Here is a 24,962-nt window from a genome sequence, read left to right as displayed (position 1 = left end):
AGAAAGATGAGAGACATGAGACCGAACAATGCAGAAGAGCTGAAGGCCGCTATTGAAGCATCCTGGTCTTCCATAACACCTCAGCAGTGCCACATGCTGATGGCTTCCATGCCACGCCTCATTGAGGCAGTAATTGCTGCAAAAGGGGCCCAAACCAAGTACTGAGTACATATGCATGCTTATACTTTTCAGAGGTCCGATACTGTTCTATGTACAATCCTTGTTTTATTGATTGCATGTAATATTCTAATTTTCTGAGATTGTGGATTTGGGGTTTTCATGAGCTGTAAGCCATAATCATCTCAATTATGACAAACCACGGCTTGAACTATCTCGCTTTGCAAATGAGTCTATCTCATATATTAGGTTCACCTTTTAAGTTGCATTACTGAAACAAACTTTTGCACAATATTCTAATTTTTCCAGTTTCACCTGTATGTGTGAGAGAAAGCAAGAGAAAGATTGTGTGTAAGAGAAAGGAAATGAGAGAAGGAGAGAAAAAAAGCAAGAGAGTGAGAGAGAGAAAGGGAGAAAAAAGCAAGAGAGAAAGCACAAGAGAAATAGAAAGCAAGAGAGAGAGAGAGAGAGAGAGAAAGGAAGCCAGAGAGGGAGAGAAACCAAGAGAGGGAGAGAGAACAAGAGAGATAAAGCAAGAGAAAGGGAGAAAATGAGAAAGGGAAAGAGAAAAAGAGAGATAGAAAAAGAGAGGGAGGGAAAGAAAGCAAGAAAAAGCACAAGAGAAACAGAAAGCAAGAGAGAGAGAGAAAGGAAGGAAGGGGGAGAGAGAGAGAACAAGAGAGATAAAGCAAGAGAAAGAGAGAAAATGAGAAAGGGAAAGGGAAAAAGCCAGAGAGATAGAAAAAGAGAGGGAGAGAAAGAAAGCAAGAAAAAGCACAAGAGAAACAGAAAGGAACCCAGAGAGAAAGCAAGGGGGAGAGAGAAGAGAGAGAGAGAGAACAAGAGAGATAAAACAAGAGAAAGAGAGAAAACGAGAGAGGGAGAGAGAAAAAGGCAGAGAGATAGAAAAAGAGAGGGAGAGAAAGAAAGAGAAAACACAAGAGAAATAGAAAGCAGGAGAGAGAGAAAGGAAGCCAGAAAGAGAGAGAGAGAGAGAGAGAGAGAAAGCAAGAGAGGGTGTGAGAGAGAGAACAAGAGAGATAAAACAAGAGAAAAAGGAAGCCAGAAAGAGAGAGAAAACGAGAGGAGAGAGAGAGAACAAGAGAGAAGCAAGAGAAAGAGAAAATGAGAAAGGGAGAGAGAAAAAGCCAGAGAGATAAAAGAAGAGAGGGAGAGAAAGAAAGCAAGAGAAAGCACAAGAGAGAAAGGAAGCCAGGAAGAGAGAAAGAAAACAGAGAGAGAGAGAGGACCGCCAGATTCATCCCCTCCCCCCAACTCCACGAGGAAACGCGTGTTATGTGGGGACAATCTTGGGGTCGGCGACACCCCCACCCCCACCCAGGCAGGCTGTGCAGACCCCCTCCCCCACAGCCTCTGGGAAAGCGAAGGGCGCGGGGCCCGCCCAAAGCCCAGCATCCCCGGGCGGCGGCGGTGGCGGCGACGGCCCAGGATCCCGCCGAGCTCCCTCAGCGTCCCCGAGGCGGCGGGGGTCCCGGGCGCGGCTGCGGCGGCATCTCCTCGCGCAGGGGAGGAGCCCGGGAGAGGAGGAGGAGGAGGAGGAGGCGGCGCCGGGTCGGCCGGAGCTTGCGCGCTGAGGCGGGCGGCGCTGGCACCCGGTCCGAGAACAAGGGGACGAGGCCGGGCGGCGAGGCGGGCCTGGCGGGGGCCATGGCGGCGTCGGAGACCAAGATCATCTACCACCTGGACGACCAGGAGACGCCGTACCTGGTCAAGCTGCCGCTGCCGGCCGAGCGGGTCACGCTGGGCGACTTCAAGGCGCTGCTCAACCGGCCCAACTACAAGTTCTACTTCAAGTCCATGGACGATGATTTCGGGTGAGAGCGGCCGACCTGCCCGGGGGAGGGGATGATGGGGCTTGGAGTCCCGCCGGCTGGGAGACTCCCGCGTCTTCGCCACCCAGCCGCCCCCCGCCCTCAAATCCTCCTCCCCAGGATTATGATCTGCGCCCCCCCAAAAAAATTAGCGTCTCCCTTCGGATTGCAACTCCCATCCTCCCCGGCCGGGCGCCGAGCGGCTGCGGGCCGGGCTCGCTGGCGCCGCGTCGCCCGATCAGGCTTTGCTTTTCGCTTGGCCGGGAAAGGGAACAAAAAGCCAGCCCCCCGTGCTTAACCCGCGCCTAACCCGATCTTGGCTGGCCAGGCTGACTCGGCTGCCTGCCTTTCTGAAGCCGATCGACACGGGTCGGAGCTTGGGAGATGGATGGGGGTCTTTTTTGGGGGGAGGGAGGGGCGCAACCCTGCAGGAAAAAAACCCCTCCCCCTCCCAGGTTCGCCTTGGCAAGATGGGCCGTTGTCCTCCCCCTCCCAGGTTTGAAAGGGGCTCTTGGTGCCCTCTGAGCTTGGTTTCCTTGCAGAGGTTTCATGACCCAAACTAAGTAACATCATCAGTGCTGGAAGAGAGAGAGAGGGGTTTGCAGGGAGGAGGGGGAGGAGGAAGAAGAGGAAGGGGAGGCCTATGGGGTCCTTGGTATTCTCTGAGCTTGCTTGTTTTCTTGCAGACCTTTCATGACCCAACTAGGTAACATCATCAGTGCTGGAAGAGAGTGGGGTTTGCAGAGAGGAGGGAGAGGAGGGGGAGTAGAAGGACTCTGGGGTCCTTGGTGCTCTCTGAGCAGGGTTGTTTTCTTGCAGATGTTTCATGACCCAAAGTAGGTCATGAAACCAATGCTGGAAGATAGTTGGGTTTGCAGGGGGGGAGGGGAGAGGAGGAAGGGGAGGACTGGGTTCCTTGGTTTTCTCTGAGCTTGGTTGTTTTCCTGCAAACTTTTCATTACCCAAACTGGGTAATATCATCAATGCTGGAAGAGAGTGGGGTTTGCAGGGAGGAGGAGGAGAAGAGAGGGAGAGGAGAAGGAAAAGGAAGAGAGAGGAGGAGGAGGAAGAGGAAGAAGAGGAAAAGGAAGAAGGAGAGGAGAAGGAAGAGGAAATGCAAGAGGGAGAAAAGGACGAGAGGAGGAGGAGGAGGAGGAACAGGAAGAGGGAGAAAAGGAGGAGAAAAAGGAAGAGGAGGGGAGGAGGAGGAAAAGGAGAGGAAAAGGAAGAGGAGGAAGAAGAGGAAATGTAAGGGAGAAAAGGACGAGGAAGAGGAAAAGGAAGAGGAGGCAGAAAAGAGGAGGAAATGAAAGGAGAGGAGGAAGAGGGAGAGGAGGAGGAGGAGGAAAAGGAAGAGGGAGAAGAGGAGGAAAAGGAAGAGGAAACGGAAGAGGAGGAAGAAGAGGAAAAGGAAGAGGAGGAAATGAAAAGGGGGAGGAGGAGGAAAAGGAAGAGGAAAGAAAGAGGAGGAAATGAAAGAGGAGGAGGAAAAGGAAGAGGAAGAGGAGGAAAAGGAAGAAAAGGAGGAGGAAAAGGAAGAGGAGGAAATGAAAGAAGGAGAAGAGGAGGAAAAAGAAGAGGAGGAGGAAGAGAAAAAGGAGGCGGAAAAGGAAGAGGAGGAAATGAAAGAGGAGGAGGGGGAGGACTGTGGTGTTCTTGGTATTCTCTGAACTTGCTTGTTTTCTTGCATACCTTCCATGATCCAGACTAAGTAACTTGGGTCATGAAATGTCTGCAAGGAAACAACGAGGCCCAGAAGAGCACCAAGGACCTCTCGTTCCAACCCGGGCTACAACTATTCTCTTTTGCTTTCCCAATACAATCTTCACAGCCCAACCTCTTGAGCCATTTTGATGCATCTCTGGCTTCTCTACTTCAAAGGAGGAGCCTCGTTTCCATCCTCTTCCCGGATGGGAGAAAACAAATATTCCTCCTCCAAAGTAGAGGAGCAAAGGGCCAGTTTCCACCGCAGCTCAGCAACTCAAATTTCATCCTGGATTTATTCTCCAGTTTTGATGCCACCAATTTCTTTTTGAGGTGTGGTGCAACCACTTCACCTGTGGGGATGTTATCCAATAGGTTGTACTTTAAGCTGCCCAAGGAGGGCTGGGTTCAAATAAGACGTGCAGCCCCAGAAATCTTAGCCCAGGTTTAACCCGAGGCATTGAGCTTTACATCAGGACAATCCCTGTTGCTGGACTGCTCATTATCCCAATTAAAATGGAAGTATTCCTGCCGTCTGTAAAGGCTAGGCCATAATTGGCAGTTCCAAGGCCCCAGCTTTAATTGGGGTAGAGCCTGGAAAAATGTCCTTAAGAGCAGCTCCATATTGGCTGGAGTTTCAGCATTTATGAAAGAAATAACTTGCGGGAGGTTGGATGTTTCCCCATGTTTCTCAACTGGGCTGCTAATGAGTTAGCAACTGAATTTAAGAGAGGCGTCTCCAGGATCCGATTCAGGTAGTCCTTTACTTGCAACCATTGGTTTATTGAGTGTTCAGAGTTACAACATCACTGAACGAAGCGACATTGAACTGGTCCTCAACACGATTATTGTATTATCCGGATAGTCACATGGATCCAAATTCAAATGCTTGGCCACTGGCATGTATTTATGAGAGTTGCAGGGTTCTGGGATCACTGGATCACCATTTGGGATCTTCCCAGCCAGCTTCTGGCAAGCCAGGTCAAAGGAGGAGGTCAGATCCACTTAATGACCATGTAGGGCACTTAAAGAGCTACAGTGATTTGCTTAACAAGCTGTGGCAATAAAGCTTGGAAAACCGTGTATGACTCGCTGAGTAGCCGCCTTGCTTAGCAACGGAAATTCTGATCCAACTGTGGTTGTAAGTGGAGGATTACCTGTATGTGTAGTCCTTGACTTACAACCCGTTCGTTTAGCAAGTGTTTGAAGTTAACAAGGGCGCTGAAAATAGTGACCGTTTTTCACACGTACAACCTTTGCAGCATCATGGTCACATGATCCAAATTCAGATGCTTGGCAACTGACTCATATTTATGACGGTTGTAGTATGTATCCCATGATCAGGGGAATCCCCTTCTGACAAGCAAAGTCGATGGGGAAGCCAGATTAGAATAGAATAGAATTATTTTATTGGCCAAGTGCAATTGGACACACAAGAAATTTGTCTTGGTGCAAATGCAGACCTTTCTGTACATAAAAAGAAAAGAGACATTCGTCAAGAGTCAAGAATCATCAGGTACATCACTTAATAATAGTCCTAGGGTACAATAAGCAATCAATTCATTTAACAACGGTGTTATACTAACTTAACAACTGCAGTGATTCCCTTAACGGTGGCAAGAAAGGTCGAACAAAACGAGGCAAAGCTCACGCCTTGCTCAGCCACAGAAATTTCTGGTCGTAAGTCGCGGACTACCTGTATTGCATTGCCGGATTGGAGATTTGCTGCTCCCCCACCCAGCCTCCTGCACCGAATTCCACTAAGACTTGCACTCATTTGAATTCTCCATGATTCTCAATGCTTTAGAGCGGGGGCATCAAACTCGATTTCATTGAGGGCCGCATCAGGGTTGTGTTTGACCTTGTGGGGGCAGGGGCGGGCATGGTCAGCTCGACATCACTTGTTTGGGGAGGGGGCGCCTATGGCGGCCTGAGCGCATTTGCCAGCGAAAACAGGCTCCTGAGCTCTGTTTTCGGCTGTGACGTCTTCCTGCAACCCTCTGCCAGCAGCCTTCCTGATCTCCGTTTTCGCTGGCAGAGGCCCCGCGGGCTGGCCCTTGGCTGTTTTCAGGGTGGCCCTACGGGCCAGATCTAAACACCCTATGAACCAGATGCAGCCCGCGGGCCTTGAGTTTGACACCCCTGCTTTAGAATCTTACTAATCCCATCCTGATGTTTTTACAAAGTCCACAATTCACGTTTGGGGCCTTTGAAGATTTGCTTCAGATCAAGCGGTTTGGCCAATTGCTTGGCTTAATGGAGAAAAGATGCTCATTTTAGATGCTGAAACCCTCAGGGGCAGAGGGGATTGGAGTAGCTTGGACGCAGTTGTACTCCTGGAAGTTAGCTGCTGGCAAAGCTGCTGGATCTTGGTTTGTTTTCCTGCCCTATGGAAACTAGAGGGCTTCCTTTTGTCAAAGTCATCCGATCCCAGCTCTCTGAGCCTGCGGTTTTGTACAGTTGTCTAGTGACAGATCTCCCGAACAACCATGTGGTCTTTTTCCAAACAAATAATCCCAAGTGATGAATGCTGATTGTTTTTGGCTTCTGACCTGGGAATCCCGTTGGAAGTCTGTGCAGAATTCAAGAGAGTTTGCATGCCAACTTTGTAATCTTCCAGAAAGTTGGTGGAAGGGTGAGTCTTTCATCTATCCTGAGTCTGCACAGGATCCTGCCAAAGACTCAAATTTCTCGTTCCCTCCTCCTCCTCCTCCTCCTCCTCCTTTCACTGTTTGTAACTGCTTGGCTGGAAAATACTTTTGGTCAAACTGAATATCTTTTGAACAAATGGTTTCCTAAAATAGCCCTTTTGTCCTCGCTAGTTCAGAGTTCAGCTGGTGGGGTAGGGCCAGCCTGGGATGTTTTTTGGTGCCTGGGGCAAACAAGAAGGTCCCCTTTCTCTCCCTGACTCCCTGTCTCGTGGTTGTTTACCCTCCGGCTTATTGTTGATGAAGTACGGATAGGCCTCAATGTACAACAGTTTATTTCATGACCGTTCGAAGTTACAACAGCCCTGAAAAAAAGTGACATGATTTTTTTTTTCATATTTAACATCCCCACATCCATCGGATCAAAATTCACACACTTGGCGACAGGGTCATATTTATGAAGGTTGCCAGTGTTCCACGGATTTGGTGACCTTCTGATCAGCAAAGTCATTGGGGAAGGCAATATTCACTTAATGACCGTGTTACTAACTTAACAACTACAGTGATTCACCTAACAATTGTGGAAAGACAAGGCTGTACAATGGGACGAAATGCGCTTAATGTCTCGCTTAGCAACTGAAATTTTGGGCTCAGTTGTGGTCGTAAGGCAAATCTGGTCTGAATAATGTTAAGACTGTTTTCTTTTTAACCATTTGAAAGCTGAACTATTTGCTCGTAACAAGGTGATGCATAGAGTTCTGACGAGTAAAAACTACTTTAGGTAGTATACCTGGGGCTCCCTCCAATTTTTCCCACAACAATCCTATGAGGTAGATTCTGTAGCTACGGGTGGACTAGAACTGGAGTTTCTCCTTGGGGCTGGTTCAGTACCATTGTGGCTCTTGCATTGTGTATTAGTGCAACAAAAAATATGATATAAAAGGAATTATTTTAATAATGCTAGTTGTTCACTCACTAAGTTGTGCCTGACTCTTTGTGACCCCATACACTGTAGTATGTAAGGGACGCGGTGGCTCAGTGGCTAAGACGCTGAGCTTGTCGATCAGAAAGGTCGGCAGTTTGGCGGTTTGAATCCCTAGTGCCGCGTAACGGAATGAGCTCCCATTATTTGTCCCAGCTTCTGCCAACCTAGCAGTTCAAAAGCATGTAAAAAATGCAAGTAGAAAAATAGGGTCCATTTTGGTGGGAAGGTAACAGTGTTCCGTGCGCCTTCGGCGTTTAGTCATGCTGGCCACATGACTGCGGAGACGTCTTTGGACAGCGCTGGCTCTTTGGCTTTGTAACGGAGATGAGCACCGCCCCCTAGAGCTGGAAACGACTAGCACGTATGTGCGAGGGGCACCTTTATCTTTACCTTTACACTGTAGTGCTCCACATCCCCTTGTCCTCCACTGTCACCCTGAGTTTGGCCAAATTTACATTCTTTGTGTCAATGACACCATCTACTCATTTCATCCTCTGCTGTCCCCTTCTCCTTCTCGTCTTTCCCCACATCGGGCTCTTTTCCAAGGAGTCCTCTCATCTCTTTCTCCTTGCCCAACCCCAGCTGCTATGCTAGTTTGTGCTTATTTTAATTATAGGTAGTCCTTGACTTAGAAGAATTCATTCAGTGACCGTTCAAAGTTACACCACCACCGAAAAGAGTGACATGACCATTTTTTTACACTTACAGCCATTGCAGCATCCCCATTGGTCACCTGATCAAAATTCAGACGCTTGGGAACTGGTTCAAATTGATGATATTTGCAGTGACTCAGAGTCACGTGGTTGTCTTTTGTAACTTTCTGATAATGGAGAAACCAGATTCATTTATATAATTTATATAATTCATTTATATAATAACGACTGCAGTGATTCACTTAACAACTGTGGCCAGAAAAGGTCGCAAAATGGAGCAAAACTCACTTAGCAAATGTTTCCCTTAGCAACAGGAACGTTGGGCTCCTTTGTGGGTGTAAGACAAAGGCTGTCTGGATTTATCTATCCAATTTAGACCTCGCCCTTGCCCCTATCCAAGTGACTATTATCAAATTATCTGCCCCAGTCCTTATTATCATATTTCCTATGTATATAACTGGAGTAGCATCGCCTTGTTTTGTGAAAGAGGAAATAACCTGAAATCACATGAAGCCAAAGTCTGAGATAACATTGGAATCCTTCTTCAGTCTGTGCCAGTGATGGCAAATCTTTTGGGCTTGGCTTGTCAGAAATTCCAAAAATGCCTACCTTGACTTTGTTGGTGCCTTGACTCTCTCTCTCTCTCCTTTCTCTTGCTTTGTCTCACATAAGCACAATCTCTTTTTCTCTTACACATACATTTTCTCTCTCTCTTTCTCTCACACACAATCTTGTTTTCTCTTTTTCTCACTCACATTCTCTGTCTCTCCCCCTCTTTTCTCTGTCTTTTTTTCTCCTCCTCTTGCTTTCTCTCTCACTCACTCACACACACAAATCTCTTTTTCTCTTCTTTCACACATTCATTTCACCCACACAATCTCTCTTGCTCTTTCTTTTCCTCTCACACATCTTCTTTCTTTTCTCACTCACATACACAATCTCTCTCTTTTTCTCTTTCACACATTCATTTTCTCTCTTCATATACACACAAAATATCTCTTGCTCTTTCTCTCTTTTCCTCAGACATACATTTTTTCTCACATACACAATCTTGTTTCTCTTTTTCTCCATCACATTTTCTCTCTCTCTCTCTCTCTCTCTCTCTCTCTCTCTCTCCTCTCTCTCTCCTCTCTCTCTCCCTCCACACACACACACACCACTGCCCAAACATACAAACTCTCCTTCTCTCTAGGCAAAGAGAATTCTCTCTCTAATCCTCAACTTACAACAGTTCATGGAATGATCCTTCGAAGTCACAACGATGGGGAAAAAATTGACCCACGACTGTTTTTCCCACTTAACGATCACGGCAGCATCCCCACGGTCGCATGATCAGAATTCGGACAGTTGGCAACTGGCTCATATTTACACACCTTTTGCAAACTTCTGACAAGCAAAGTCCACGGGGAAGCCAGATTTCACCTGACAGCTGTGTTACTAACTTAATAACTGTGGTGATTCACTTAACAACTGTGGCAAGAAAGGTCGTAAGATGAGGCAAAAGTCACTGAATTGCCTCACTGAGCAACATAAATTTTGGGCTCCATTGGGGTTGTAAGTTGAGGACTTTACCTATAAACTAAATATCGTATATACTCGAGTATAAGTCGGGCCCGAATATAAGCCGAGGCACCTAATTTTACAGAAAAAAACTGGGAAAACTTATTGACTCGAGTATAAGCCGAGGGTGGGAAATGCAGCAGCTACTGGTAAATTTCAAAAATAAAAATAATTAATTTGGGAAACGATCTCACTATCATGAAAGGTTTAATTGATTCACTAACCCAAAAGAAGAAGATGATGATGACAGCGGAGGCAGGAGTCACTCTCTTCCTCCCTCGGAGGCCCCCCTGAGTCAGGAGTCACTACCGCACGGGCGCCCCAGTCCCGCCACTGGAAGGGAAAGGCAAAGCGCTTTTTGCCTTCCCTTCCCGGCTGGGGCTGTTGGGAGTCGCTGCCGCCGGAGCCGCGACTCCACACCATTTTTTTTTTTCAGAGGGGGGAATCTGACTCGAGTATAAACCGAGGGGATTTTTTCAGCACAAAAATGGGCTGAAAAACTAGGCTTATACTCGAAGTATATACAGTACATATGTACATAATTGTAATAAATCTATATAGATAAAAGCGAAATACCACTTGTGCATCATCATCAAAATCTATAGGACCGTAAAGCCTACAAACTTGAAATTTGGCACGTATGTTCCTCTTGACTTCTAGGTGCTTGCTAAGAAAGGATTGTTTGAAATGACCATCAGAGTATTTCCTATATTATTTTTATTATTAACACGCTCTGATGCTAAGGAGTTCTACTCCCCCTTCCCACCTGAAAATAAATCTGTTCCAAATGCAAAACACAAGCACAGGAGAGGAGTTTCAGTTTCAGTTTTACTTTCACAGCAACAAGCAGCTTTAGTACAGAACAGTTGAGTTAAGCCACGCCCAGGCTCCTTGTTGTCTCCTTGCTCACACAGCAAATACTGTTTCAGTTTCCAAATAGCCCTCAACTCACACACTGAGGACGCTAGCCAGAGGAATACCGATGGATGCTGGCAGGCAGAGGCAGATTCCCCCCTAATTTTCTTCCCCAAAACTAAGCCCGACAACATAGTTTCGTAGCGAAGGACGGATATCGAGCTAGTGTTTTTCATAACGTCTATCCAAGGCATTTCCAGATTCCACGAAGCCTGGAAACTTCAGACAAACACAAGAGCATTTGTCTGAAAGAGAAGGAAAATATGCTCCATTCTAGCATGGCATTTCAGAGGTTCCAAGGGCCCTTTTGTGTGACTTTCAGAGGGTCCAAAGGCCTGGTGTGCCACAGTGTCAAGATGACACTGTGTCACACATTAAGCCAACAGTAGCCTTTTTCCTGTTTAGGATTCATTTTCAAAAGGAGTATTTTGTTAGGAGTCCTTATTCTTTCTTCCTCTGCTTTTGCTCTTAGTGATGGCATTAAAATTGCCTGGAGGTTCTGGAGATGGTTTAGGTTTAGGTTTCATGAGGAAGCAGAACTAGACTGGAAGAAATCAGCCTGATATTTTGGATATCTTTCTATGGGTGTCTATGGAGCTTCTCAACCAGCCAGGTCATGGTTGTCCCAAAGCTGCTTTTCCAAAAGGCAGCTGGATTTTCCCCCCTCCCCCCTGAAAATGTTTTGCTTCTCATCCAAGAAGCTTTTTCAGTTCTGACTGAATGGTGGGGAATGGAAGGATTTGTATTCTTTGCAGATCACTCCAAATCCTTCCACCCCTCACCATTCCAGTCAGAACTGAAGAAGGATGAGAAGTGAAATGTTTTCATGGGAAAAAAAAAACCCCAGAAAGTCCAGATGCCTTTTTGGAAAAACACTTTTGGATTGTCTTTCTCTGAGCTTTCATGGGGGATCCAAGTCTGTTGGTCTTGATGGTAGTGTAATTCCTCTGAAGGCTATCTTCAAGGACAGGGGTGGGAAATGATGGTTCTTTTAATGATTTGTGGACTTCAACTCCCAGAATTCCTGAGCCAGCCATGCTGGCTCAGGAATTCTGGGAGTTGAAGTCCACAAGTTATGAGGGAACATTGTTCCCCACCTCTGTTCTAGGAGATTAATGGTCTTGTGCCATTTGTTTAACAACTACAAGGACGAGATAGGCTAGAGTCCCATCTGAGAGAACATAACTTATCTTGACAAACTTGAAAAATGGGCCCTATCCAGCAAAATGAATTTTAATGTGGAGAAAAGCAAAGCTTTACATTTAGGCAGGAAAAACCAAAGATATAAGTTAGGTGAGACCTGGCTCAAAAACAGTAACTATGAGAGGGACCTTGGAGTCCTAGTGGAAGATCATTTGAATATGAGCCAGCCGTGTGCAGCCGCCGCTGCCAAAAAGGCTAATCCAATCCTGGGTTGTATAAACAGGCATAGAATCAAGATCACTTGACGTATTAGTGCCGCTTTACAAAACCCTAGTAAGGCCACGCCTGGAATACTGCAACCAATTTTGGTCACCATACTACGTAAAGGATGTTGAGACTTTGGAAAATGTTCTGAGAAGAGCAACCAAGATGATCAAAGGCCTGGAGACTAAAACATATGAGGAATGGATCTGGCTAGTCTAAAGAAAAGAAAAATTAGGGGTGACAGAATAGCAGTATTTGAAGGGGTGTCATAAAGAAGAGTGGGTCAAATTATTGTCCAAAGCACCAGAGGGCAGGATAAGAAATAATGGTTGAAAACTGATCAAAGACAGAAGCAACCTGGAATTAAGGAGAAACTTCCTAACAGGGAGGACAATTAACCAGTGAAACAGTTTGCCTTCAAAAATCATGGGCGCTCCATCACTGGAGGTTTTTAAGAAGAGACTGGACAGTCCCTTGTCTGAGATTGTATAGGTTCTTCTGCTTGAGCAAGGGGCTGGACTAGAAGACCTCCAAGGTCCCTTCCAGCTCTATTCTAATTGTTTACTCCAGCTAACAGATCAGTGGCAAGAGATTGAGAGTTCCTTTCCAAAATATCTACAGGATTTAGACCATAAGAGTAGTGAGCTTCAAGGAAGGAAGTGTTGCAACCAAACTCATTCAGCCATCAGTTCTACTATTTGCCATTCAGACTCGTGGCTCCGACAACACGTTAAATGATAATGTTTGTTTGGTTTGGGGCTTTAGCGTATTGTGTAAACTGCTCCATGGGTGGGTTAGCCATCCTTAATTTCTGGCTCGGCCTATTGTGTGGCCACCCGCTGGTTGTGTAATTTATTCAGCAAACCGTTGGAAAAACAAACAATAGCTTAGGGTGCTTTATAAGCCAGATATCAGAGGAATGAGGATAACAGGAAAGAGTGCAGAGGTCAAATGTGCCAACCCAAATTTTGGGGAAGAAGGATGGGAGAAAAACCATGCAATAATATACAGGCAGTCCTCGACTTATGGCCATTCGTTTAGTGACGGTTCAAAGTTCACAGCGGAACTGAAAAAAGCGACTTAGGACCATTTTCACACTTAACGACCATTGCAGCATCCCCATAGTCACGTGATCAAAAGTCGGACCCTTGGCAACTGGCTCATACTTATGACGGTTGAAGCATCCCGGGGTCATAAGATCCCCTTTTGTCCCGACCTTCTGACAAGCAAAATCAGTGGGGAAGCCAGGTTCACTTAATAATCGTGTGACTAACTGCACGACTGCAGTGATTTCCCTTAACGACGGTGGTAAGGAAGGTCACGAAATGGCACAAAACTCACTTAGCAACATAAATTTTGGGCTCAGTTGTGGTCGTAAGCTGAGGACTATCTATGGTAGTCCGTCCTACCTACCTACTACTACCTACATACGGTAAAATTTTGTGGAAAGAAAATAATATTATCTGGCTGCGTTTTTGTTTGCTAAAATAAGCTTTTTTGGGGAGGGTGTGTGTGTTCCTCTTCCTTTCTAACAAATGGCATCCAGTGAGAAACCTCTAGGTAATTAGCCTATTAAGTCTTAAGAACTTCAATCTTTCCTGTTCCAATTTCCATCCATTTCTCTGTCACTGATTTCTGGTTCAAGTTGTCGGTTCTGCATTGCAGCGACCTCCATTTTGACTCTGGATTCCGGCTCGCTCTGACAAGAAGCCCTTGTTTGTTCTTTTTACCCCCGGTAAAGCAAACACCAGCAAGATACAGCAATGGGAGGGCACCTCTCCTTATCCAGGTTTCTCCTGACTGGAACGAGTGTGTCCTTTTTAATCCCAAGCACAATTGAATTAAAAGCTCTCCTTAACCAGTGCCGGGAAGTTGCAGTTCCAACTGCTACTCGGAAGAAGCAACTTAATTATCACCCCCCTTTTCCTCCAAGGGGTTCATGTCTGTTTCTCTCTCAAGATGTGGTCTGGGAGGAAAGCAAAGGAAAGCGATTCCCAGGGCTGCCTCGTTTTTTGGCAGCCGTCTCTCGAACAAGGGAAGATGCGTTGACGGGGATAAAATAATCCGCTGATTTATTTGCATTGTGCTCCATCAGTTTGAAATCCATGCCAGAATATAGTTTGTCTTCTCCCCCGTCTTCCTAGCAGAGACAGTTCCTAGCGAAAGGGTTGGATCCCTCACCTCACCAGCTTCAGTTTTTTTCTCTCCAAACGCTGGGTGCGAGAGGCTGGCATTATGCCCTCCATCCTTCCTCCTGCCAGCCGTTGGTGTTTCCAAGTTGGCACTTGGGTTTGCTGATGACGGTTGGCCGGGAGCTGCCAGGCCGTTCTGGGCTGTCGAGACCCGGGTGTACAATACGACTTGTTTTCTTTGCTAATTTCTCCCTTGTTGCACATTTGGCTGAGTGGCAGGCTTGCCTTGCCTTGCCTTGAGCAAATCTGTACTGACGTCCTTGTTGTCTTCCACCCATTTGCCCGCCAACAGGCTCAGTCAAGGAACAAGGAGACTAGATTAGTTTGGCGTCTGTCATGCCTCTCAAAAAGGAATTAGCTGGGGTTTTTGTGCCGACCTGTTATGATACGACCCCAATTCTTTAAAGCAGGGGTGGGCAAAAAAGGGCCCTCGTTCCCTCGCCTCTGCTTTATTTCTTTTCTTTTTATTATTATTTTTATAAATTTTCATTCATAAACATTTTTGAATAACAGTGCATTGGCAGAGCATTATTTACAAATAAAGCAGGACCAACAAATGTTGGAAATAAATCTCAACTTACTAATAGCAATAGTTAATGGTATATTAACTGTACTAATAGCATAACCAAAAGAGTTGATCTAGGTTTCTTTTTATGTGAAGTTACTCACATTTTTATCAATTACTACATTTATATTTATCTACCTCTTTATTTTTTTATTATTTTTTATTTATTTATTTGATTTGTCAAATGCTTACAAGATAATAGGTAAAAATATAAACATGAGTAAGGAATACAGGAAATCGATATGAAATAATGGGGACAATAGGACAGTGACAGTAGGCACGATGGTGCATCTATGCACGCCCCTTACAGACCTCTTCGGAATGAGTATTCTCTCCTTTCCTTTCCTTCCTCCTGCTCCCTCCCTTTTTTTCTCTCTTCCTTCCATTCTTTTCTTTCCTTCCTTCCTTCCATCCTTCCTTCCTTCCTTCCCCTTCCTTCCTTCCTTCCTTCCTTCCTTCCTTCCTTCCTTCCTTCCTTCCCCTTCTCTGTTCTCCTTCCTCCCTCCCTCTTCTCTATTCCCTCCATTCTTTTCTCCTTCCTTCCTTCCCCTTCCTTTCCCCTTCTTCCTTCTGTCCTTCCTTTTATTTATTTATTTATTTGATTTGTCAATCGCTTACAAGATAATAGGTATAAGTATAAACATGAGTAAGAATACAGGAAATAGGTAAGAATAAATGGGGACAAAAGGACAGGGATGGTAGGCATGATTGTGCGCTTATGCACGCCCCTTACAAACCTCTTAGAAATGGAGTGAGGTCAATAGTGGATAGTTTGAGGTTAAAGGAGTCGGGGTTTGAGGATGTAACAACAGAGTCAGGTAGTGCATTCCAGGCATTTACCACTCTTGTTGCTGAAGTCATACTTTCTGCAATCAAGTTTGAAGCGGTTTACATTGAGTTTGTATTTGTTGTGTGCTCTGGTATTGTTGTGGTTGAAGCTGAAGCAGTCATTTGACTTTCCTTTCTGTATACAGTATATATATATATATATTAACCTTCATCATCTTACTTTCTCTAATTTCTACCTTTTTTCTCTATCCATTCATAAAATTTATTCCATGTCTTTAATTTTTAAAGTTAATCCATCCGTTTTAGCACAGCCCCAAATTTTCCTCTAACTACAACCTCGTCCGCCAGTCATAAAAGAGCTCTCGTTCCCCCACCTCTGCTTTAAAGGCTTAATTGCTTGCATCGCCAAGTGAAAAACAGATCACCTTTGACCCACAGCCATTCGTTTAGTGACCTACTTTGGCGCTGAAAACATTTTCTCACACTTAATGACAGTTGCAGCACCCTTGTGGTAGCGTGATCAAAATTTGGATGCTTGGCAAGTGGTATGTAGTTATGATGGCTGCAGGGGTCATGGGGTTATTAATTTTTTTTGTAACCTTCTGGCAAGCAAAGGCAATGGGGAAACCAGATTGACTTCATCACTTGATGCGATTCACTTAACGATGACAAGAAAAGTTGTAAATGGGGCAAAACTCATTTAACAATGGTCTTGCACGGCAACATAAATTTTCAGCTCAATTGGGGTTGTAAGTTGAGGACTATCTGTATCCAATGGATCATGTTCATTCAGGCAGTCCTTGACTGAACACAGTTGGGATTAGAACTTTTGTTGCTAAGCAAGATGATTATTAAGTGAGCCTAGACTGATTTTGTTACCTTTATTGTGATGTTCAGTGAATCACTGCAGTTGTTAAGTGAATCGCATTGTTGAGTGAATCCATCTGTCAGGGCTCTGTCAGTTACCCCCATTTAAATCATGAATCTCTAGCCGAAATTCCAAAACTTAAAGAAGATTTATTAGGAGTAAACATACTGGCGCTGCCTGAGTGTAGCTGACTGTGAGACACATCATTCATTGTCACACTTGACCCTGGTTTTCCCCCACACCCTGGGTGTATCATAATTCATATTCTCCAATGGGACACATCCATAGCCAAGAGTCATCAATCATACTCTTCAGTTAGAATTTTGCACGGCAGAAACTTCAGTCACCTAGTTACTATCCTTGAAAACATTGATGGAATGCAAGCTGCCCCACTGTTCCCCCTTCCTTTTCTGTTGGCAGCTCTAAAAAGAACATAGAAATATTTTATGAGTTGAAACCAGCTTCCTCCCTTTTACTTTGCTGGTCAGAAGTCGGCTGGGAAGATGCAAATGGTCATCACACAACCATTGCACAGGTAGTCCTCGACTTACAACAGTTTGTTTAGTGGCCATTCAAAGTTACAACGGCATTGAAAAAAAGACTCACGACTGTTTTTCACATGACGGTTGCAGCATCCCCACGATCACATGATTAAAATCCAGATGCTTGGCAACTGACTCGTATTTATGATGGTTGCAATATCCCGGAATCATGCGATCACCTCCTGAGACAGGCAAAATCAATGGCGAAGCCAGATTCAATTAACGAACGTGTGAGAAACTGCGGCAATTCACTGAACAACAGTGGCTAAAACAGAGCAAAACTCACTTTAACAACTGTCTCACTTACAAAATCTCACAGAGATTTTGGGCTCAATTGCACGGCAACAAATACATTACCAAGCGTTGGAATTTTGATCACGTGAGTGGGGATGCCGCAACAGACGTGAGTGCGAGGATCGGTCAGTGCCATTGTAACCTCAAACAGCTGCCAAAAGTTGTACGTTGTAAGTTGGGGACGATCCGTACTTCTCTTTGGGGATCCTTGTATCTTGCCCTTTAATTGGGACTATAAGGGAAAAAGTTGCTATTGATTTGTTGTTTTGCTTACGCGAGTGGTTCTTAACCATTTCTTTCATCATGGGACCCTTGTAAATACCTTTTGTGGACCCATAAGACTTAATTTCAAGATTAAAATCACAACATTTTTCAAGACTTTGCAGATTCCCTGTAACAAAGGACCATAGATGGGAAAACACTAGCTCAGGGGATGATTGGGTACTTTAGAATACTATAAACCAGGGGTGTCAAACTCAATTTCATTGAGGGCTGCATCAAGGGTTGTGTTTGACCCCTGGGGGCCAGGGTGGGTATGACCAGGGTGGGCATGGCCAGCTTGTGTCGGGGATGCCTGTGGTGGCCTGAGTGCTCTGCCAGCGAAAACGGACTCCTAAGCTCCGTTTTCGGCCGCAATTGTCAGGTTCTGCTAACACGATCAGAAAATAAACCACCAAGAAACCTTGCTTTCCAAGAGGCATTTATCTCCGCTGTAGTACTTGTGGCACTAACTGACCAGCATGTAATGCAGAAATAGTTAGGACTTATCGCCCAATGCACCCCTCCACCTTTTATACCCGTGCTTCTTCTATTGCACCCTGTGACGCGCTCTGCCCACCAATCAGTGTAAATGGCGTCTCTCAGCTGTCACGACACAGCGGCTCTCAGCTCTTCGTGACACAACGCCTCTCAGCTGTTCGGGCGGGTTCTGCAGCTCCGGGCGTATCATCCTCAATATGGCTGCCATTCAGTTCACTCAGCCGGCTCGTCACAGCAAGGCAGGGGTTTCTGCCTCCTCAGGTACGGAGCGTCGCAGTGCCGTGGAAGCAGCCGCATGGCTGCGAACGGCGCGGCTCACCCAACTTCCCAGATTGGCAGCCCAGTACGACCCAGGGCTGACATGCGCCACAGAGATGGCACCTGCAAGACAAAAGGCACAGTTAGTCTGGACCTCCTGCAAGCCTCTGCCAGCGAAAATGGAGCTCAGGAGGCCCGCACACAGCTCTTACGAGCTCTGTTTTCACTGGCAGAGGCACCGCAGGTTGGTCCTTCACTGTGGGCCAGATCTAAACAACCCGCTGGCCGGATCTGGCCCCGGGCTTTGAGTTTGACACCCCTGCTATAAATCATTACTGTGGAGAGCCAGTTTGGTGTAGGGGTAAAAGATATCAGTCTTGAACCCGAGACCTTGAGTTCTAATCCTGTCCTTGGGCCAGTCACTTTCTCCCACCCTGGGAAGGAAGCAATGGATGGCGAACCACTTCTGAAAAACCTTGCCAAGAAAACCTCAGGGGTTTGTCCATGCCGTCTCTGAGAATTTGACCCAATTGAATGGAAGAACAATTAAAAAAAAAACATTACTGTAATATTTTTTTTCTGAGTAATTTCTTGGCAGGAGTTACCTCATTAATCTAACTTGGAGGAAAGAAACCTGTAGATCAGCCTTCCCCAGTCTGGTGCCTTCCAGATGTCTTGATGCTAAAACCATTATCCTCAGCCGGCATAATTGAAATAAATGCCGGTTAAGGAACCGAATGGTACTTGGCTGGAGAAAAAGTACCAGGGTGGCAATCCTTTGGATTGGCCAGTCTTGGCATTTTGGGGAAGCCCCAGGGTGGTAGAGATGTTGAATAACCTGACCATGTTCTCTTTCCTTTCCTGAGGTTAAATTAAGCACGTTAATTGATCACCTGGTTGGCAGCACTGAGCCAGCTGGCCTTAAAAATGTAGTTTGCTTTTCCAGACCTATTTGGAGACAGAGAATAACAGAATAACAAGAGTTGGGAGGGAACTTGGAAGTCTTCTAGCCCAACCCCCTGCTTAAGCAGGAGATCTTATACCATTTCAGACAGAGGTGGTCTTCAGCAGGTTCTGACCAGTTCTAGAGAACCGGTAGCGGAAATTTTGAGTAGTTCGGAGAACCGGCAAATATCACCTCTGACTGGCCCCGCCCCCATCTATTCTCTGCCTCCCATTGAGTCCCAGCTGATCGGCTGGGTCTTCTTTGGTTGCCCTGCACAGGAGAACGGAGCTGGAAAGCAGGTTTGTGGGGTGGGGAGGGAATGGGGATTTTGCAGTATCCTTCCACTGCCATGCCCACCAAGCCGCGCCCACTATGCCATGCCTGTCACCCCACGCCCACAGAACCGGTAGTACAATTTTTTGAATCCCACCACTGATTTCAGATAAATGGCTGTCCAATCATCTTCTTAAAAACGTCCAGTCATGGAGCACCCACAATTTCTGAAGGCAAGTTGTTCCACCGATTGAGGATTGAGCCTGGGACTTTTTGATTTGCAGCTATTTAATCGATACACACCTTACATCATTTTTCCACAATCCTATTCCTTTCCTGGAGCGGACATTTTGGAAGATACACAGGTAGAAACACATACAGGTAATCCTTGATTTACAAGCACAGTTCAGCCCAGAATTTGTTGTTCAGTGAATTTTGCCCCATTCTAGGCTCAGTTGTGGTTTCTCTGTACCACTGTGAGTTTACTGTATGCAGAGAGGGAGAAATGTGCATCCCCAGGCCAACAGTGTATGAAGGTGGTATTTGTGTCTGTATATTTTTTATTTTTGCCTCTGTTTTGTTCGGGGTGGGATTGTCAGAAATTTAATCTCACCTTCTTTTGGGTAAACACAGGTAGTCCGCAACTTAAAATCAGAACTGAGCCTAAAGCGAGACATTTTTGACCATTCTTGCCACAGTGGTTAAGTGAAATACTTCACTTGTTAAATTAGTAAGGCAGTTGTTAAGTGAATCTGGCTTCCCCATTGACGTAAAAGGGGATCATGTGACCCCCCCAAAGGACACTGCGACCATCATAAATATGAGTCAGTTGCCAAGCACACGAATTTTGATCATGTGACCACGGGGATGCTGCAATGGTCATAAGTGCGAAAAACAGTCGTAATTTACTTTTTTCACCACTGTTGCAACTTCAAACGGTCACTAAAGAAATGGCTGTAAGTCAAAGTACGTGTACAGCGAACGCTAGGAGAATGCAGAGCGTTGTATGTTTAGCTTTGAGCAGAGGCTGTTGAAAACACATAGGATAGCTCTGTTCCAAGAGACACGGTGGCTCAATGGCTAAGACGCTGAACTTGTTGATCAGAAAGGTCGGCAGTTCAGCGGTTTGAATCTCTACCACCGCGTAACGGAATGAGCTCCCATTACTTGTCCCAGCTTCTGCCAACCTAGCAGTTTGAAAGCATGTAAAAATGCAAGTAGAAAAATAGGGTCCATTTTGGTGGGAAGGTAACAGTGTTCCGTGCACCTTCGAAGGCGTTTAGTCATGCCGGCCACATGACCACGGAGACGTCTTCGGACAGCGCTGGCTCTTCGGCTTTGTAATGGATATGAGCACCGCCCCCTAGAGCCGGAAACAACTAGCACATATGTGCAAGGGAAACCGCTTACCTTTACCTTAGCTCTATTGCAGTACCTAAAATATTTCAAAAAAATGTGACTTGTATCATCTCAAGAGTACAAAATGGATTTCGGAGTGGATTCTGGTAGAATATTTTGAAGACCAGTAAGAACTGGTCAACATTGGAACCAGTGGGCCACTGAGAAGTTGAGATCCCACCGGTTGGGTGTGTTTAACAGAAGCCTGATACCAGAGATATTTTAATTCGGTTTCCTGCAACAAATAAGGAAGGAGGATTCAAAAGCCTAATAGTGCCTTCCAACACCGTGAAGCTGTAATTTTTCTTATTTTTTTTCTAACTCAGGGCCATAGCTGTCTTGCTCCATGAAATGTAACGACTGCTGGCAGATGTTTTGCAGAGAGCCTGTTTCCAGAGTTTGTAACACGGAGATCGGGTGAAACCCGAGGCTGTAGAGCTGCAGATTGAAGTCTCTCAGCATTCTCCTTTGTGGTGTAATGAAATGGCTGCCTTCCAGATCCAGGCTCAACCCCAGAGCTGTAATGCAGTAATGGACATTCAGACACCCCCTTGGAAAGTCTTTTTGTGTTTTGCCGACACAGAGACAGTTTCCACCTCTGAAGAGAATTGTCATCTCAATGTTCGGATGGCATTTTTGGTTGCCACCTGAACTTAAGCCTGTTTGGCAGCTTATAAGGACTGCTGAGAGACCTGTTGGCCAGATGAAACTTGGTTATAGCAGTGAGTCATTCTCTTTGCTGCATTGAACCAGAAGTGGTATTCAGCCGGTTCTGACTGGTTTTGCCAGACCGGTTGTGAAAATTTTGACTGGTTCATGGAACCAGCAAATACCACCTCTGGCTGGCCCCACCCACCCGCCCCCGCTCTTGCCTCTCACCTCTCCTATACTCTGTTGTTTATTAGCTCAGCTTATTCTCATAGCAGAACGGATTGCCGCGCCTCAGCTGAGCTAAAAAACAGCACAGCTCACCATTGTTGGTAAAGAGGGCGGTCTCTTAGCCCTTTGTGCACGCGCGCGTTAGGCGTGCCTGCACAGCTCACCAGCCTTGATGCAGCAGGCGGTGTTTCAGCCCTGCGCATGTGCCCACGAGCTCTACGAACTGGTCAGAAAATTTTTGAAACCCACCACTGCATTGAATGACAGAGTAGCAGGAGTTTCTGGCTTAGCTCAAACTTGTCTCCCCTATTCTTAAGCTGCTTATGATGTCTGTTGTTTGATTTGCTGATAAATCTATAAGAATTTTTTTTTTCCAGAACAGGGCTGAGTGCCATTGCAAACTTCCACATTCGTTCTTATTTATAAATTCCTCCCAGCTTCTCGGTGGCATAGGACATTCATTGGATAGCAAATCACCGAAGGGGCATCTTCTAAGATCTTTGGCAACTACTAAAACAGACATAGGAATGTTTTATGAGTCCTTTGAAGTTTTTTGAAGTTTGGCTTGAGAATCATGATTTAATTAGGGTGATTGCTGGAATCCTGATAATCTTCCTATTCGAGAGTTCTTAATAAGAATCAATTGTGAAAAAGATCATTTAGTAATTATTAAATTTATAAGACAGGATTCATAGAATAGGATAGGATAGGATAGAATAGGATAGGATAGGATAGGATAGGATAGAATTCTTTATTGGCCAAGTGTGATTGGACACACAAGGAATTTGTCTTGGTGCAGATGCTCTCAGTGTACATAAAAGAAAAATTCGTCAAGAGTCAAGAATCATCAGGTACAACACTTAATGATAGTCATAGGGTACAATCAGCAGTCAAATCATACTAGGAAACAGTCAATATAAATTGTAAGGATACAAGCGACAAAGTTACAGTCATACAGTCACAAGTGGGAGGGGATGGGTGATAAGGAGTGATGAGAAGATTAATAGTAATAGTAATACAGACTTTGTAAATAGTTGGACAGTGTTGAGGGAATTATTTGTTTAGCAGAGTGATAGCGTTCATTCATGAGAAGTGTGTTGAAGTCAGCTTGGAAGGCATGGTTGATACCAGCTATAGTTTGTCTTGTCCATTTGGGCACTTTTTGACAACTGGTATTTTGAGCCTCACTATCTTGTAGACTCCCTGGAGGAGAAAGAATGAAAATTGATCAATTTATAGTTACTGATAATAACTTTATATTTGGAAGTCCAAAACATAACATAGGATCTTAAACCATTCTTTGATATTTTACTTCTTGGATCATTTAAAACCCCAATGCTTGATAAGTTTGGTTATTTTCTCAAGATGTTTGTGTCCTTTTTCTATTTTGTGGCTTTTGACTTGACTGCAGGTAGTCCTTGACTTACAACTATTCGTTTAGTGACTGTTCAAAGTTACAGTGGCACTGAAAAAAGTGACTTCTGACTGTTTTTCACGCTTACAACCGTTGTAGCGTTCCCATTGTTCACGAGATCAAAATTCAGATGCTTGGCAACGGGCATGTATTTATGATGGTTGAACCATGCCAAGGTCACGTGATCACTTTTGGTGATCTTCTGAGAAGCCAAGTCAATGGGGAAGCCAGATTCCTCCCAACAATTGCGGTGATTGTAACAACTGTGATAAAGAAACTCTGTAACATGGGACAACGCTCGCTTAACAACTGTCTTCCTTAGCCATGGAAATTTTGGGCTCAATTATAGCCGTAAGTCAAGGACTACCTGAAGAGGCCCAAATTCTTTTCCTGGGCATGATGAAACTCATTTCTCCTCAAAAGAACTTCCTTTTTTATATCTTCTGAACTTGTGATCTTCGGAGATCTTGTGATTCATCAGGTTCTAATTGGCCTCTTTGATACAGATTTTTCAAAGGACTTCTTTGTTTTTCCTTGAAGACATTTTTACTTCTCATTCAAGAAGCTTCTTCAGTTCAGGCTAAATGGTGGAGAATGGAAGGAATTATATTCCTTGTTAGTCATCTGGTCGTTAGCACTCTCTCTGAGACTGCTAATTCTATCCCATCACAGTCTTGTTTCAAAATTTTGTTTTTCATACAAATTTCCCTCTCTTCCAAATTTCTCATTCACTCCTGCTTCAACTTTCCTTTGTATTTAGGAACTTCAAAAAAAATGCGGTCTATGGGGATCCAAAATGCATGTTCTTGTGTCCTGCTCTGAAATACCTGATTGCAAATGTATTAACAGCGGCTAGGATTGTATTTGCTAAAAACTGGAAAAATGAGAAAACACCATCACAGGAGGAAATCATTAAGAAAATATTGGAATGTGCTGAAATGAGTAGATTGAAGTTAGAGAACAAGAGGATAAACAATTTTATAAAATTTGGGAACTTTTCTATCAATGGTTAGACAATGAGGTACGGTAGTGAAATATGTAGACTTTTGGAAGATGATAAATATATAAAGATGCACTTCTTTCTTATATCTACAAAATGATTTTGGGATAGATTTGGGATGATAATGTGAACTGTTATAGAACAAACTAAGTGAACTATGATTATCTTGTAAAACATGAATGAATAAAAGTGTAGTCAAATGATTGATTAATAATGATACTAAGGTATTTAATTTTTGATTGAAAATATGAGATTATATGCAACGTAATTGTAATTGAAGACTACGAAGTGGAAGCACAAAACAATTTGTGGACCAACCGGCACACTGTATGTACACATATGGAGGATGGCTTGATGTTTTTATGTTTTGTTTGTTTATATTTGTTTTTAAAAACCAATAAAATTTAAAAAAAAATTGCAGTCTATGGGGATCTTATAGGTCATCTAGTCCAACCCCCTGCCCAAGCAGGAGACCCTACACCATTTCTGACAGAGGGCAGTCCAGTCTCTTCTTGAAAGCTTCCAGTGATGAAGCTCCCACAACTTCCGAAGGCAACTTCTATTCCATTGTTTGATTGTTCTCACTGTCAGAAAATTTATTCTTATTTCTAGGTTGAATCTCTCCTCCTCTCTTGTTCAGTTTCCATCCATTATTCCTTGCCTGGCCTTTGGCTGCTTTGAAAAATAGCTTGACCCCTTCCTCTCTGTGGCAGCCCCTCAAATATTGGAACACTCTTATCATGTCTCCCCTGGTCCTTCTCTTCACTAGACTAGCTTCCTGCAACCACTCTTCGTATGTTTTAGCCTCCAGTCCCCTAATCATCTTGTTTGCTCTTCTCTGCACTCTTTCTAGAGTCTCAACCTCTTTTTTATAGTGTGGTGACCAAAACTGGATGCAGTATTCTAGGTATGGTCTTACTAAGGCTTTACAGAGTGGTATTATTACTCCATGAGATCTTGATTC

At 44.7% G+C, this 24,962-nt stretch overlaps 1 protein-coding gene across 5 annotated transcripts in view; it reads left to right on the top strand.

Annotated features, from left to right (window-relative positions):
* The first annotated feature begins 1,690 nt into the window (after nucleotides 1-1,690).
* DVL3 (dishevelled segment polarity protein 3) overlaps nucleotides 1,691-24,962 on the top strand; it is a 91,798-nt gene continuing 68,526 nt past the window's right edge. For 3 of the 5 annotated variants that reach the window (XM_087965526.1, XM_087965527.1, XM_087965525.1), the window contains exon 1: nucleotides 1,692-1,952. In XM_087965526.1, coding sequence (XP_087821652.1) covers nucleotides 1,786-1,952 — 167 coding nt within the window. In that variant the 5' untranslated portion in view covers nucleotides 1,692-1,785. Of the gene's footprint in view, nucleotides 1,953-24,962 lie in introns of all 5 variants that reach the window. The other 2 variants (XM_087965529.1, XM_087965528.1) reach the window with 1 other exon arrangement.

This window comes from Notechis scutatus, chromosome 4 (assembly GCF_049901735.1).
Source record: "Notechis scutatus isolate UNSWTSFEM ecotype Mainland chromosome 4, rNotScu1.2, whole genome shotgun sequence".
NCBI lineage: Eukaryota > Metazoa > Chordata > Lepidosauria > Squamata > Elapidae > Notechis > Notechis scutatus.
This window is presented reverse-complemented; position numbering and strand designations above follow the sequence as displayed.